The sequence below is a fragment of the Hydractinia symbiolongicarpus genome, chromosome 13 (assembly GCF_029227915.1).
Source record: "Hydractinia symbiolongicarpus strain clone_291-10 chromosome 13, HSymV2.1, whole genome shotgun sequence".
NCBI classification, from domain to species: Eukaryota; Metazoa; Cnidaria; class Hydrozoa; order Anthoathecata; family Hydractiniidae; genus Hydractinia; species Hydractinia symbiolongicarpus.
Genome location: NC_079887.1, coordinates 22,666,335 through 22,681,653, shown reverse-complemented (window position 1 = coordinate 22,681,653; position 15,319 = coordinate 22,666,335). Strand labels below are relative to the sequence as shown.

The following is a 15,319-nucleotide window of genomic DNA, read 5'->3' as shown; positions in this document are numbered from 1 at the left end:
AATGAATAGCTCACACAAGGTTTCAATAATTTACGCTGGGCGAGCAATCTGAATAAATAGAATACGTTTTAAAAATGCATATTTTATTACAAAATTTTTTATTACAAATCTTTTTATCTATTTTTTCTTGTCTTTTTTTATACATATTGATTATTTTTTGCTGCAAATAATAAGAAAGATTTTTGTTAACAAGTACATATATACTTTTGTAATGTTTTTTTAAAAGGAAAGTTGAAAAAAAATGCTTTATACGGAAGAGATATTGCTCAGCCAACAAAGTTTTTGTGGAACTGTGGGAGCAATTAATGCCTCAGCTAGTTTCTCATTTTTCGGAATTGGGTGAGCCTTTGCGTGAGCAAGAGCGATTGCTCATCCTTTATTGATAGGCCTGTATGTGGTGACAAGTCAATGATACTCCGCATCGGTTGACCAGAGTGGCATAACATAAAAACGAAAGAAGTGTTGTTAGTTTGACAAAACCTACATAGCATTAACTCTTTAAGGTTAATAAAATGTATTTCCCGGTGGTAAGAAAAATAATGCTGGGTCTCCTGGCTATCTATGGTACTGTTTTGATAATTTTCAAAACAACCTATGGCTCCCTATAGCCTTCTACGGTCCTGTTTTGAATGTGTTCAAGCTCACTTCCCCCGGTTTAATAATTTACTTCGGCCCCAACTGAAACAATTTTAAGTAAATTTATATTTATTCTTTAGAGTGGGAGTTTATATTTACATGTTCAGAAATATGTCTTTGTAAATGAATATTAAAGTCATTACATTAAGTTCTATTGTGTAAATGTCTTTCAACTTTTAATGATTCAGCAATATTAAAAATATCATCATCATCATCAACATCAACATCATCAACGTCAACGTCATCGTCATCATCATCAACATCAACATCAACATCAACATCAACATCAACATCAACATCAACATCAACATCAACATCAACATCAACATCATCATCATCATCATCATCATCATGTATACACTTCTCACCTACAACATCTTGATTAGTCTTCTTCATTTGCTTTGATATCTTGAATACCTCATTGCACTGGTCTTTCTTTCTTAATACATCTGCAAATCTGTTTCTCTCTGCTTCTGATTTTGCCTTATACACTGCTGTACGAGCACGACGCTTCCCTAATATTAGGTGGTAGTAAATATTTTTACTACCACCTAACATCCACTCTTTCCAAAGTTTCCTCTTTTCCTTTATACACTGGTCAACCCCATTATTCCACCACCAGGTCTGTCTATGTCTGGCTGGTCTTTTTGTATCATCAGAAGCTTCTAGAAAACAATTCTTCAAAGTAGTCCAAGTACTTTCAACATCATCACTATCACATTGACCATTGTGGGCTAACTGCTGAACTTTTGAACTAAATTGACTTGCTACAATCTCTCCCTTCAGCTTCCAGACTTTACGATGGGGTCTGTACTTTCTCTTGGGTTCTTTAAAACTCTCTCTTGGGTTCTTTAACACTGTTTTCTCAGGTGTGACATATGGTGACATAAATAAAATCATTTATAATGTGTATTATATAAAATATTTTTATTATGTGTTGATGTCACATGTCAGGTCTTGTGTTTAAGTTGTACGAAATTGCTAAAGCATGCTTTTCTTGCACTTTTACATAAATTCAGTTTTCACACCATAGACACAGATAACTGGCCACAAATTATAAAAGTCCAAAGTTGAAATTGGCTGCAACTCCTCTGACATCATTTGTAATTAGAAGTAAAAAGATTTACAGTACAGTTAGAATGTCAGCGATTTTTACCTATTTTTCAATTCTACAGTACGAAAAGCTGATATTTTTTCTCTGATTGGCTAAAATATGTTAAAAAGCCAATATTTTTTCCTGAAAAATTATTTCTACGAAACAAACTAACAATCAATCATAAATACTCGCAGTTTAATTATTCTTTTGTTCCATCATTAAAGACCAGTGCTCTCCACCATAGAGATTTTGAGTTTAACTGTAACTTTAGGTTAGTTACTAGTTATATTTATAGTGCGTTGAAGGAGTTTTGTGTTTAATTTGATTGTTTAACCAAACTTAATATTAGCGGTTCCTATTAAGCATACATAAGTATTTTTGAGAGATAAACACAATATGAAACGATTACTACAATTGAACAATCATTTGCTGAGTATATCAAATGGCAATGATTATGCTCGTTTTATTATTATAAACTAGTTATTTCACTTCTTCTCGGAAAATATTGTCATATTTTTTTCTTTTTTAAGTTGGTTAAGTTGGTTTGGCTGAGTCATCAGTTTATTTTTTTAATTTATTTTTTCTTGTAATTTTTAGTTTCTTTCCCAAGTTGTGTGTTTGTTTTTTATCCTGTGTTTTAAAGCGTATTTATTTTCTTTCATAGTTTTTTTCATAGTTTGTTTACTTTGTACACATTTTTGCTTGAGTATATTTTCACTCTATGAACTATTTATTTCTAACAAATTTATGTAAAGGTTTTTACTTGCTAGCAATTGTTACTTTAGTCCTTTTTAGAGCTTAAAGACAAAATAAAAAAGCAAAAGATTTTATTGGATAGTTTGCAACATTCTCATTTATAAACGTTAGCACAAGATATTGAAAGAAGACAAAGTCATCATGGTAGTTATTCAAAAGTATGTGTTTTTTTATTTCATTGTTTAATTAGTTAGAATTTTATTAAAAAAACTAGTCAGTGGCCTGTGGATAAATCTATGGGTTTGCTTTACTTATCCCATTCCATGTGTCTCCCGTTACTGCAGTTACCATTTTGCATGACAGACAGATAGACAGACAGACAAATACATGTATTATAATATAGACTAGTCGTTACCCGTGGAAAAATCCACGGGGTTGCCTATCCTTTATCGTGTTTCCGTAACAGGGCGCCGTACCTCTTTTGAACAAACAGAAAAATACGGCTATTATAATAGAGACTACTCTGTGGCCCGTGGAAAAATCGACGGGTTCACATGGTCTTTTCATACCGCCTTCAGCGCGTCTCGCTACTTGGGGTACCATTTTGTGTGACAGACAGACGTATACAGATATTATAATACAGAAAGCAGGGAAACTCGGCGTTGACACTCTGGGATGAGCCACTAGTCAAGTTGTGACCTGGCGTTACGGGGGAGCGCCTAATAAGAGCCATGAACTGAGCCACAGGGTCAGGTGAAGCGCTTTAGTACAGGTATACAGTATGTCGTAAATCAAGTAAAGCGCATACACCATTATAGTGTTGCGACTGTAACATATTTTTCAAAAAAATAAATTTCCTGCAACGATAGCTGAAATAAAAATAGAGTTTACAAAAGTTTTTGAGTGCTTAGTACAGTTAAACCCTGTTGCACAGAGTATAGGGATAATACCCTTTTGAAAAAAATTTTCTCGCAGACAGAGGGCTGAGCGCTTAGTGCAGGGAAACAGTGTTGCACATCCGTACAGGCGTGATTTGCAAGAAAGTTTAAAAAATAATTCTCACGGTGGGCTGACCTTAGTACAGGTAAACTGTGTAGCACATGCCCATAGGTGTAACAGCCTTTCACAAAAAACAGTCTGTTTTTAACACTGGGCTAACCGCTTAGTACAGTTAAACAGAGTTGAACCGGCGTATAGGGGCAATACCCTTTTTTTCTCACAGACTCTGTTTAAATAAAAACACCAGTCCATTGCTAACACAGGGCTGAGTGGTTAGTCCAGATAAGCAGTGCTGCACATTCGTACGGGCCTGATTCCTGAGAAAGTTTAAAATTAATTGTCACAGTTTCCTGATCCCTTAGTACAGGTAAACTGCCTGGACATGCGCATAGACATAACAACCTTTTACAAAAAAACAGTCTGTTGTTAACACTGGGCCAACTGCTTAGTGCAGTTAAGCAGAGTTGAACAGGCGTAATACTCTTTTCCAAAAAACACAGGAAACAGCCTGTCGTTACCTCACCAGCTAAAGCAATTGCTCAGCCATTTTATTTGCAGAAATGGTTTTCAGGAAAAAAATAAAAGTTGTAGCTAGCTAACTGCATTTAGCATAAGAATTATTACTAAGAATATTGTTGTAGCCAAACTGCATTTTTATGCTCTCACTTTTAGCCAAATATAGGAGCTAGCTAAGTGGCTTCATCTTCAACATGAAAATAAATGTTGGGTAGGATAAAAAATTCTTATAACTAACAGAATAGGAAAAAGTAAGACTCTAGCTAGCTAAGCTAGCTAGCCTTCAATATCTTCGTTCCTAGCCAAAAATCCTAAAACTGGTGCGTTTAAGATCTGCACGTAGCTAAAATACGTGACAATATATTTATCTCAACCTTGAAAACAAACAGAAAACAAATATTAAAAAAATATAAAGCTCTCGGAAGATAAAAAATTCAAATAGACCTACAAACCTCCCACACACTGAACACACACTGAACATGACCATTTTTAAAATCAAAATGGCATTCGTTTATTCAGCCGCGAGAATCTTGAATTGTTTTTTTTTAATAACCAAAATAGCCTTCGTTCATTCAGCCGTGAAAATATATTGGATTGTTTTTTTAAGCGAAAATCTTGGATTCTTTCTAGTCGCGAAAATCCTTTTTAAAGAATCAGGCGTCATGATTAGTATACTAAGTGCGAGCGGTCAAAACAAAGTCGCTAAAAATATATCGCATTTGGTATTGGTGCGCATTTTAAAAATTTCGAGTTTCCGTAACGGACAGACAGACAGACAGACAGAATGCGGCTATTATTAAAGAGACTAGTCGGTCACCCAATGGAAAAATCCATAGGTTCACCCATCACAGCTATTATTAAATTGATGCTGATTATCTTAATAAATTATCAATAATGATGTCATGAGGTCAGATGAAAACCATCAACCAAAAAAGGCAAGAGATTTTTAACAAAAAATTTGGAGAAATTGATAAACACCTTCATATCAGGGGTACCTTTATGCCAGGGCTGTTTGTTAACAGTATTACATATAAAAAATGAACACGTAACAAAACACAAAACTGCCCAACACATTTTGTAGTTTTTATTTTTTTCTTCGTTAGTTTTAATTTAACAGTTTAGATTGTACTAAAAGTTACATTTAAACCGTTTTTCTTCCTTAAAACACTTCCTCACTGCTTACAAGATCTGAAGAAACTAAAATGTGTAAATCGAACATTCCATGATTTCCAGCGATCACATGTGTGCATTATTACCAGGCAAACAACCTAAACTATTTCAGCATATTTTTAAAACTTTCTTCGAGATGGTTAGATTTGATGTTGCAAAAAAAACTTTCAAATGAAAAAAGGAAATTGAAAAGAAGTTGAAAACTAAAGAGTTCAACGTAGAATTGAAACATCAACTTCATAATTATAACAAAGTACCATGGTTTAACCAAGTAAGATGATAGAAAACAATGATGAAGAATCAAAAGTAAGCACCAGTTACCATAAAAATTGTTCTCCCAAAGGAGAAGATCGAAGATGGAAATGACGATGATTTTTATTTTTATGATATCGTTGGAAGTGAGGATGATTATGATGATTACTTCTCTTTCCTGATTTCTTCAATCACTTTTGTTCTAGCGTGTTCTTGAGCCAAATTTGTTTTATTCTGTTTACTTTTGATTTGTTTAGGAAATTTGTTTGATTTAGATAAATTTTCATTTTTCATACCAATTGATATTCAGCACGGAGTAAGGCTAATATGGAAGCTATCGCTATCTAATTTAGAAGATTTTGTGGCTTGTCTGCTACTGTGTGTTTTTTTTATTTTAGAACACTTTTGCTTTTAATGTTGGTTGGTTCTGTGCAAGTGTCTATTCAGGTATTAAAAATCTTTTTAATAGTACTAATGCATATATTTTTGATAGCATTTTGACAGTAAAAGAATGTTACACGCAAATACTTTTCTTGTGATATCAACTAAGAAAAGAATAATTGCTGAAGTTTTGTTATACAAGAGTTTAGTAGAGTTATAAATAGCATATGAGTAGAATGAGTGGCAAAGTTTATGCATCTTAAATTACCAAACATTTTAATTTTTATGCTACATCATCTCCTTGGCTGGTGAAGGGTCTCCTTAAGAGACAAGAGAGGAGTTGAACGTCCTCCACCATACCTTAGTTTAAAGGGGCGATTGTGGAAGTCCCATGAAATGCCACATAGTGATGGTGTCACTTTAAAAAACACCCAGTCCGGTCTGTGAACGGTTGGCGTTAGGAAGGGCATCCAGCTGTAAAACAATGCCAAAACTCTTTATTAATGGCCGTACGAATAGTTAATCAGACAAACTGCGTAAACGGGGCTGGAACTCTAAGGAGTGAAGGTGTCGCGCACGGTAGGACAGATGTCAGATGTGAGCATCGTCAGACCGTTACCCAGCTATCACATCACAAGGTAGATAACACTAGGTTGAGGATGGCTAGTGTAAATGTTGGTACTCTGAGAGGTAGAGCAGGTGAAGTAGTTGAAATGTTAGAACGTAGATCTGTTGATATGTGTTGTGTTCAGGAAGTTAGGTGGAGAGGAGCTTCAGTGAGATTTGTGGAAGGTAGGAGGGCAAGGTATAAGCTTTTTTGGATTGGTAATAGTGATGGATATGGAGGAGTTGGCATATTCGTTGCAGAGAAGTGGGTAGAAAAAGTAATAGATGTTATGCGTGTTAATAGTCGTATTATAGTGATAAAGTTTTTGATAGGTAATAGGATTGTCACTTTTATGTCAGTTTATGCTCCACAGTGTGGACTCAGTGAGGAAGATAAAGATAAGTTTTATGATGAGTTAATAGCAGTCACATCAAAGTTTGGAGGCACTGAACTTGTCATGGTGGGCGGCGACTTTAATGGTCATGTTGGGAAGTCATCTGAAGGTTATAGAGGTGTGCATGGAGGCTATGGATTTGGGAGCAGAAATAAGGAAGGGGAGAGATTGCTTGAGTTTGGAATGGCAACGGACATGGTGGTTTGCAACACATCATTCAGTAAGAGACAGAGTAGGCTGATAACATATGAGTCAGGTGGTTGTAAGACACAGATAGATTACTTTTTGGTTAGAAAGTCAGACAAGAAAGTGGTGAAGGACGTGAAAGTTATATCGGGGGAAGAGTGTGTTTCCCAGCATAGGTTGCTGGTTTGTGATATTATCTTGAAGAGTGTCAGAGAAGCCAAGGGAAAGTACAGGCCCCGTCGAAAAGTCTGGAAGCTGAAGGAAGAGATTGTAGCAAGACAATTTAGTGCAAAAGTTCAGCAGTTAGCCTACAATAGTCAATGTGATAGTGACAATGTTGAAAGTACTTGGACTACTTTGAAGAATTGTCTTCTAGAAGCTTCTGATGATACCTGTGGGTGGACGAAAGGACCAGCTAGACATAGACAGACCTGGTGGTGGAATAATGAGGTTGACCAGTGTATAAAGGAAAAGAGGAAACTTTGGAAAGAGTGGAAGTCAGGTGGTAGTAAAAATATTTACTTAGAAGCTAAGCGTCGGGCTCGTACAGCAGTGTATAAGGCAAAATCAGAAGCAGAGAGAAACAGATTTGCAGATGTGTTAAGAAGGGAAGACCAGCGCAATGAGGTATTCAAGATAGCAAAGCAAATGAAGAAGACTAATCAAGATATTGTAGGTGAGAAGTGTATACGTAATGATGAAGGTGTTTTGGCTAGCACAGAGGAGGAGAAAAGGGTAGCTTGGAAGAATCATTATCAGAGGTTGCTTAACACTGAGTTTGATTGGGATGAGGATAATTTGTCTGATGATGATGTCGTAGAAGGACCAGCCATGCAGATCAAGACAGAATGGGTAGTGGAGGCTATTAGGAAAATGAAGATTGGCAAGGCTGCAGGAGTATCAGGTATTGTCGCAGAGATGGTAAAAGCATCTGGATATATTGGAGTTGAGCTTATTACAAGTCTTGCTAACCAGATTATAAAGGATGGTGCTATTCCGAGTGAGTGGCAGTCGAGTGTAATAGTGAATTGTTTCAAGGGCAAGGGTGATGCATTAGAAAGGGGTAACTATAGAGGTTTGAAGTTGGTTGATCAAGTAATGAAAGTTATTGAAAGAGTGATTGATAAGTTACTTAGAGAAAGAATTGATATAGATAAGATGCAATTTGGTTTTGTTCCAGGGCGTGGCACTACAGATGCAATATTTTTACTCAGACAGCTTCAGGAAAAGTATTTAGGAAAGAGAAAGAATCTCTATTTTGCCTTTGTAGATTTAGAGAAAGCTTTTGATAGAGTGCCACGTAAAGTTATTTGGTGGGCTATGAGAAAATTAGGTGTGGATGAGTGGCTAGTTACGATGGTGCAGTCTATGTACAGCAATGCTAGAAGTCGTGTCAGGATTAACGATTCACTTAGTGATGAATTTAGTGTAAATGTTGGTGTACATCAGGGTTCTGTACTTAGTCCTTTGTTGTTTATTCTAGTCTTAGAAGCGCTGTCGATGGAGTTCAGAACAGGTTGCCCATGGGAGTTATTGTATGCAGATGATTTGGTTCTCATAGCAGAGTCGATGGAAGAATTAGTTGAAAAGTTTGAGAAGTGGAAGAAAGGACTAAAAGAGAAAGGGCTGAAGGTAAACACAGCAAAGTCTAAAGTCATGATAAGTAGCATTGCAGCCAAGTGTGACCTTGTAGTTGGAAAGTGGCCTTGTGGAGTTTGCAGGAAAGGGGTTGGTAGTAACTCAATTTTTTGTCAGACTTGCAAGCATTGGGTACATAAGAAGTGCAGTAGTATTAGTGGAAGGTTAAGAGCTGGCATACAGTTTGTATGCAAGCGTTGCAAAGGTGAGATTATAGAGAATGAAGTATTTCCAGCTTTAATGATGTACAACAGTGGCTCGTTAGAGATAGTTAAGAACTTCTGTTACTTAGGTGATATGTTGGGCAGTGAAGGGGGTGTTGGAAGAAGTGTTACTTGCAGGATAGGTTCTGCTTGGAAAAAGTTTAGAGAGTTACTTCCTTTATTGACTAGCAGAGTCCTGTCAATTGAGGTAAAAGGTAGGTTGTATGAGGCCTGTGTAAGAAGTGTTATGTTGTACGGTAGTGAGACATGGGCAGTGAAGCAGGAAGATCTTGACCGTTTAGAAAGGAATGATATGAGAATGGTTAGGTGGATGTGTAATGCCAGTCTGAGAGACAGAAAGAGTTCAGATGAGCTAAGAAGCAGGCTAAGTCTCAGTAGAATTAAAGATGTTATCCAGATAAGAAGATTGAATTGGCTGGGGCACTTGGAAAGAATGGAGGGGGATAATTGGGTAAGAAAGTGTAGAGACTTGATAGTTCCTGGGGCAAAGCCCAGAGGCAGACCGAGAAAGACTTGGCAGGAGGTTATAAGGACAGACTTGATAGAGAGGAAATTGAGTTTAGGTCTAACACAGTCTAGATCAGATTGGAAGAGGGTCATTAATATACCCCGTCCAACCCATGCTAGCATGGAAAACGGACGTTAAGCCGAGAATGATGATGATGATGATGATCTCATCTCTTTCAGGTTTTTAAACTATGATTGAAATAAGCAACTTTTATATTTGTTAGTCATCATGCGAAATGGAATTTTATGAGCAAGAGGTGAATGGAATAATATACTGCCATAAAAAATGCCCCATATGCGATCCTGGATTCGAACCCATAACTCCTTGTTTTGGTGTTATCCACAAACTGAACATTACAATTGGATGTCAACCGTGTAAGGACGATATGTACAAAGAAGGAAATGGGAGCCACTCGTGTCGGACATGTGATCATACTTGTCCAGGAAACCTTGTTCTTACAACATCTTGCAATTCCACTACGGCACGGAGATGCGACTGTAAACCCGGGAACTTTTTTTACCAGTCACTTGGTTGTGTGTCCTGTTGTGAGAAATTGTCACTACTTCCACATGAAAAAGACAAATGTAAAGATTTTATACAGGTAACTGATTTTTAAATTTTTTTAAAAAAGAATTTTACCTAAAAAATTGAAACAAACCTCTGTATATTTTCTATGATAGAAGCACTTTCCGGAATAATTTTTTTGCATCAATGACATTTGATGTATCAGAACCAAAAACCACAAATGTCAGCAGGTTTAATTCAATATTTTTTTATTGAAGTCTTCATGTAATTATTGGTACTTAGTTTGTTTGTATTTTCTCTATCTATATAGCTAATATAGTAAATCAAGGCACTAATAAAAAGACTAAAATAAAAGGTGAATCCGAAAAAAACAGTAGCTTTTTAATTATTAGTTGTTTTTTTTTCAACTTGAAATCAAAGCATTATGTTCAAAAACAGATTCTGAATACTGTTGCAGACAATAAATAGTCCATATAAGTTTACAGTGAATGTGGAAAAGACAGCAACAATAATAAAAATGATAGTCCAAGCTATTTTTAGAGCTTTTAGCTAGTGTCATGCTTTTACATAATTTTTTACATAAATTTAATATGTAATTATGCTTGATAACAGCACTTACTTATTGTGTGGTTGATGATGTCATAATGTTTTAATTTTGCATAATTGGGAAAACTTTTAAAACCTATATCCCGAAACCAATAAAGATCTTTTAAAGAAATAAAATATTTCCAGACAACTTTCAAAGGCTTCACTTGTTTCTTCGCAGGATATAGGTTTTAGTAACAAAGGTCAGCCTTGTGAATCCAAAGGCCGGTGAAATTTTGCCAACCTAAAGCAAAAATTAGGAATTTTTTTCGGCATGTTGACCATGGAAAGAATATAGTGTGGCATGTACCAGCTGACTTAAATCGAAGGTTGGTTTTCAGGCCAGCATTGCCGAGTGCCGACCTAGATTCACAGGGCTGAAAGGTGTAATAGCTATGTTCATACGATATTTGTTGGTATGTACAAAAATAATAAATTCCGTATTTTTTTTAATTTAAAATTCAGCATTTTTTGATAAAATTCATTAAAACAAAAATTAAAAACTCAATATTTAAAAATGCACTGGTTTCAAAACAGTGCTCAATTATTTATGAAAAGTTGAATTTCTTTTATTTCTTAACGTAGAGCTTAAAGCAATTTTTATGGCTTACTTTATTTGTTTAAATCTTACATGCTTTCTATTTTTATTTAATATATTATGTAGACGTGTCGCACAGACATTCCAATGCCACATCTGTCAACTACACATCTCACAAGTACACTAGAGTTGCCATCACCAGCTACCACAAGCAACCCATCAACATCTAATACAGCCCTTCATACAACAACTGATTCAGGTCCTTCTCCAACTCATCCTTTTACAACCATTCTTTCCTCCAAAAATGTACCAACAAAGAAGAAGAAGAAGGAGAAGGATGATATAACCTTTTTAATCGTCATAGGAATACTTGTATTATTTAAAGTTGTTTTGCTCTTGGGGCTCTTGATTTGTATTTATAAAAGACGAGGTAAGTGAACTATTTCCACGGTGTCAGAAAATATTGTTGTGTTGTAGATTATCAGAAATAGTTTTTTTGAGGGAGGAGGGTTGCTGGTCGAAGTCATGATATGGCTACAAATAAAAATAGTTTTTTTTTTTTAATAAACAAGAAAAAATAGAGGAGAGTTAGTAATTTTGTTGGGTGAATTATTGAGCTTTAAAACTGTTCTCCACTGCCGAAAAAATCTGGAAGCATAAAAACAATTTAACTGTACTTTTGACAGTCATACCATGTTTTCATTCGTTCACATTTTTAACTTTAGTGAGGAAATCAAAAAAACAAGATCAGATAAACTTAATTGAACTCGGACACGTACCTGCAACAAACGAATGTAAGTGAAGCCATTCTTTCATTTTGTATGACAGCAATGAAGAAAATGACTGAAAAATTCTGTTATAGTTCGAGTGTTTCAATTAATTTGTATTTTAAGAAATTTAAAAGTTTTCCTTTAATGTATCTTTTTGTATACCACAAGTTTAAGACAATTTGTTATTTGGATTTAAATCTGAACAGAAATTTAATCTTGTCGTGTACTGTTAATTAACTAAAGGCAATTAACTAAAATTTAAAGAAATAGCAAAGCAACTAAAAAAGGTGTTCCAGTTTAACGACAAAAAAATTCTATGCTACAAAAATTCATATTTTCATACCTTTTAATAGAAATTTTAAAAAGTGATTATCTGTTTGTAATTTATAGTTTATTATACCAAATTTCTTTAGCTTATGCAAACACTGTTTCAGACGTTGGTGAGCCTATTGCACCATTACTTCCATTAGTTGAGAGTAGAGAGCAACCAAGTAAGAGGTTATTCCAGTGTAAAGCTACCTAATGTTGTGTTGAATCTTACGGAAAACGACAACAGTGTGGTTCTCTGGTTATTATTTCTGAAAGTAATATTAAAAAATAACCTGAAAATATTCAGGCAAAATCTGTCATCTGTTTTTGAAAGAGGATAAATTGGGCTACCTAACAGTACCAAACATGCACCGTCTAAGACTTAGCCAATCGCGACTGAAGTTTCAAAGAACTGACTGTTATATGAAAAAAGGGTCTTTTTAAAAATGGCCCATCCTTTTAAAAACGGCCCATCCTTTCAAAAACAGCGCATCCTTTGAGGATTAAGAATAATACGAGCCTCTCTTTACATTAAGCCTCCTTGCGGAATGTTAGTGTAGTAGTGCTATATAAGTAGGACTTTTTCATGTGCAACATTTTTTCTTGCATATTAAGAGTTAAATCAAAATAATAACTTTGCACTTTTTGTTTGGTATAATTTTTTCTTAAAAGCATGAAATCGAATAATCTTTCGTTACTCTGTGGCAGCCCAAAACACAATTTCAATATAATGTAATTTGAATTTTAGTCGCAAGACTACCGTCGGTATCTGCAGATTCATCAATGCAGTACCAAGACAGTGGCCAATACGTCACGTTAAAAGATATTCGAAAAGGTAAGGCCAGGCCATTCGTGTTGTGACATTTCCTGTTGTGACAGTTCATCTTTACCTGTTAAGCTGTGTCATCATTTATTTCCACGTTGAATAGTAAAATATATACAGTTATATTAGGAGAGTTGCTTTTTTTATTTTTTTGTTTTTAGATAATGACAACTGGTCACGTGCTGGTGAAAGAAGGAAAGATTGGGGAACAGATGGTACTTACTTGTTTTGCTTCATTTTTTGTGTGTGTGTGTTATTTTTTTTAGATTTTATAATGTTGTACATTTAGACAGTGCTATGACGGATGATGACTCGTTGAGTACCACTTCATTGGTAGAAGTGCACCAAGCGGAAATAAAAAACAATAATACAGATTTTTTACCCGTGCCATCTCTACCCATGCTTACTTCTCCCCTTATTCAGATTAATTCGCCAGTTATTAACATAAATTACAATGCAAGTAATCCGCCATGTGCTTATAAGAAGGACGAGATTTCCAAATCCGGCCTAAACAAACTTGCTGAACCACATCTAAGTAGGTTTACTTGCTATATCATTTATGTTTTTTCTAGAATAAATTTAAAATTAACAGGAATGAAAAAAGGTGAGTATTTAAGTGATTTGTCTTTATTTTTTAGACAATGAAGAGTTGCGATTGACCATACGAAAAAAATTGGTGGAGGCAAATCCATCTTGCGATTGCGGCAAAGACTTTCCAGGTATTTTGTATCCCTCTAGTTATTTTAACGAATCAATACAGTTTTTTTCTTCTTCTTAAATTTTCTAATAAACCAGTGCAGAATGATTCTTCGTTGTGAGTCCTTTCTGCCAATGACGTACCAATAAGTACACTTGTTTTTTATAAGGAACTGTAAGAAAATATTTTATCGCTTTTCAGAATTTTATTCATCAAAGTTTTAAGCTAATCAAACAAGAAAATAAAATTACAAAAAAGTAAAGTTTTTAGCCTTGTGCATGTGTTTTTAATGAGCAAGTGAAAATTTGAAATCAGGTTTAGAGTACGCTTATGTTATGCCTATTGGAAAAATAACTTAAAAACTTAAACGTTGCCTTTATGGGATAAGAATTGGTCCTGTTTTTACATTAAAAGAACAGTGACTGAAGGAAAGGTATAGTTAGTTACACAAGACCAAATCCAGACAGTATTGCAGCGTTAATTAAAAAGAAACACACATCAGAAGCCGTCACCAGTATATATGCTCGAAAAAATATGCTGATAATGAATATGCTATTATAAAAACATGCAATTGGGCCACATCAGGACTTAACAATAAAGCCTTTTATTTATAGGTGATTGTTTCTCAAAAGAAAACTTCGTGTAAGATGTGTTTTACGTATAATTTATTAACGAATAATCACCTCTTTCATAGACTGCAATTTGTTCTCCAATCCGGACGTTCCGTCAACAAATGATTTGGTAACTCTTGCGGAAAAAAACCAAAGTGAAGAGCAAATGGATGGATTAACAAGCAGCTTCCAAAGTTTGGTGCTTCCTGATTCATTTCACAAGCCCAAAGATTTCCGGACGTTGTTGAGACAAATCAGTACAAATATACCAGAATTTACCATCAGAAGTTTTGTGTACTGGTTTAGATTGGAAGGACGGAATGACGTTATAACTTCGTTTCATAACAAGTACCATGTAAGCCACGAGGATGGCTAGACTGGTTTACATAGTACTTTAACGCATTTACTTTAACAGTAATTTCTGGTTACCTAAATGCCTCTTGCACAATAGACCGCACACATGGGCAGTTTAGCTGGACAGAGAATTTGTGTCGGGTTTATTGTGGAATTGCCGTTAAAAGTAGATAGCTAATTATATGGAAAAAAATTTATCCCCCTTTTCTAAAGTGGGCTGGAATTTTGCATAGGAAATGTAATTTCCATAATGGCTTTTGTATATTAAAGCACATCTAATTTTTTGCTAAAATTTTTTTTGTATTATTTTAAATATCTTAGTTTGTGCCAAAGAGATAGACAATATTACATTTTCCTGAGTCTACCTAAGTTAAGCAATTGGAATTAACCATGACACTAGTAATTATTTGTGGTTTTTTTGACGCACACACACATAAACATCATCGACAAGAACTTGTAAGATAATGATAAGTTAACTTGTTTACTAATTTAACTATTCAAAAATGTTTCCCCTAGTTTAAAGAATTTTAAACATTTGATAAAAGCTTTTGTAGTTGCATTTCATGTCAAGCATGAAAGAAAGGATAATTTTTTTCAAACTACAATCATTGACAAAGAAATAAGGACCAGGACAGATTTGGGCATTTTTCAAAATTACAAGAACTATCAACTCGCCAGCACTCCGCAGATGAAGGCTTCAAAAAATGCGAGTTTTGTATATGCATAGGTGTTCCATGAAAGGTTTAGAATGGGAAAGTTTTAAAAACTAACCAGAATATTTGTTAAGTTTTTTTTATGTTTTTA

General features: G+C 34.9%; 1 protein-coding gene across 1 annotated transcript; it reads left to right on the top strand.

Annotated features, from left to right (window-relative positions):
• Positions 1-2,092: 2,092 nt before the first annotated feature.
• Positions 2,093-14,869, top strand: LOC130623305 (uncharacterized). The gene is made up of 11 exons (XM_057438772.1): positions 2,093-2,646; positions 5,764-5,812; positions 9,527-9,904; positions 11,078-11,381; positions 11,677-11,745; positions 12,135-12,212; positions 12,779-12,865; positions 13,015-13,068; positions 13,143-13,388; positions 13,492-13,572; positions 14,245-14,869. The coding sequence occupies exons 1-11, from the start codon at positions 2,630-2,632 to the stop codon at positions 14,535-14,537; spliced, it is 1,656 nt and encodes a 551-aa protein (XP_057294755.1). The 5' UTR covers positions 2,093-2,629; the 3' UTR covers positions 14,538-14,869.
• Positions 14,870-15,319: the final 450 nt, after the last annotated feature.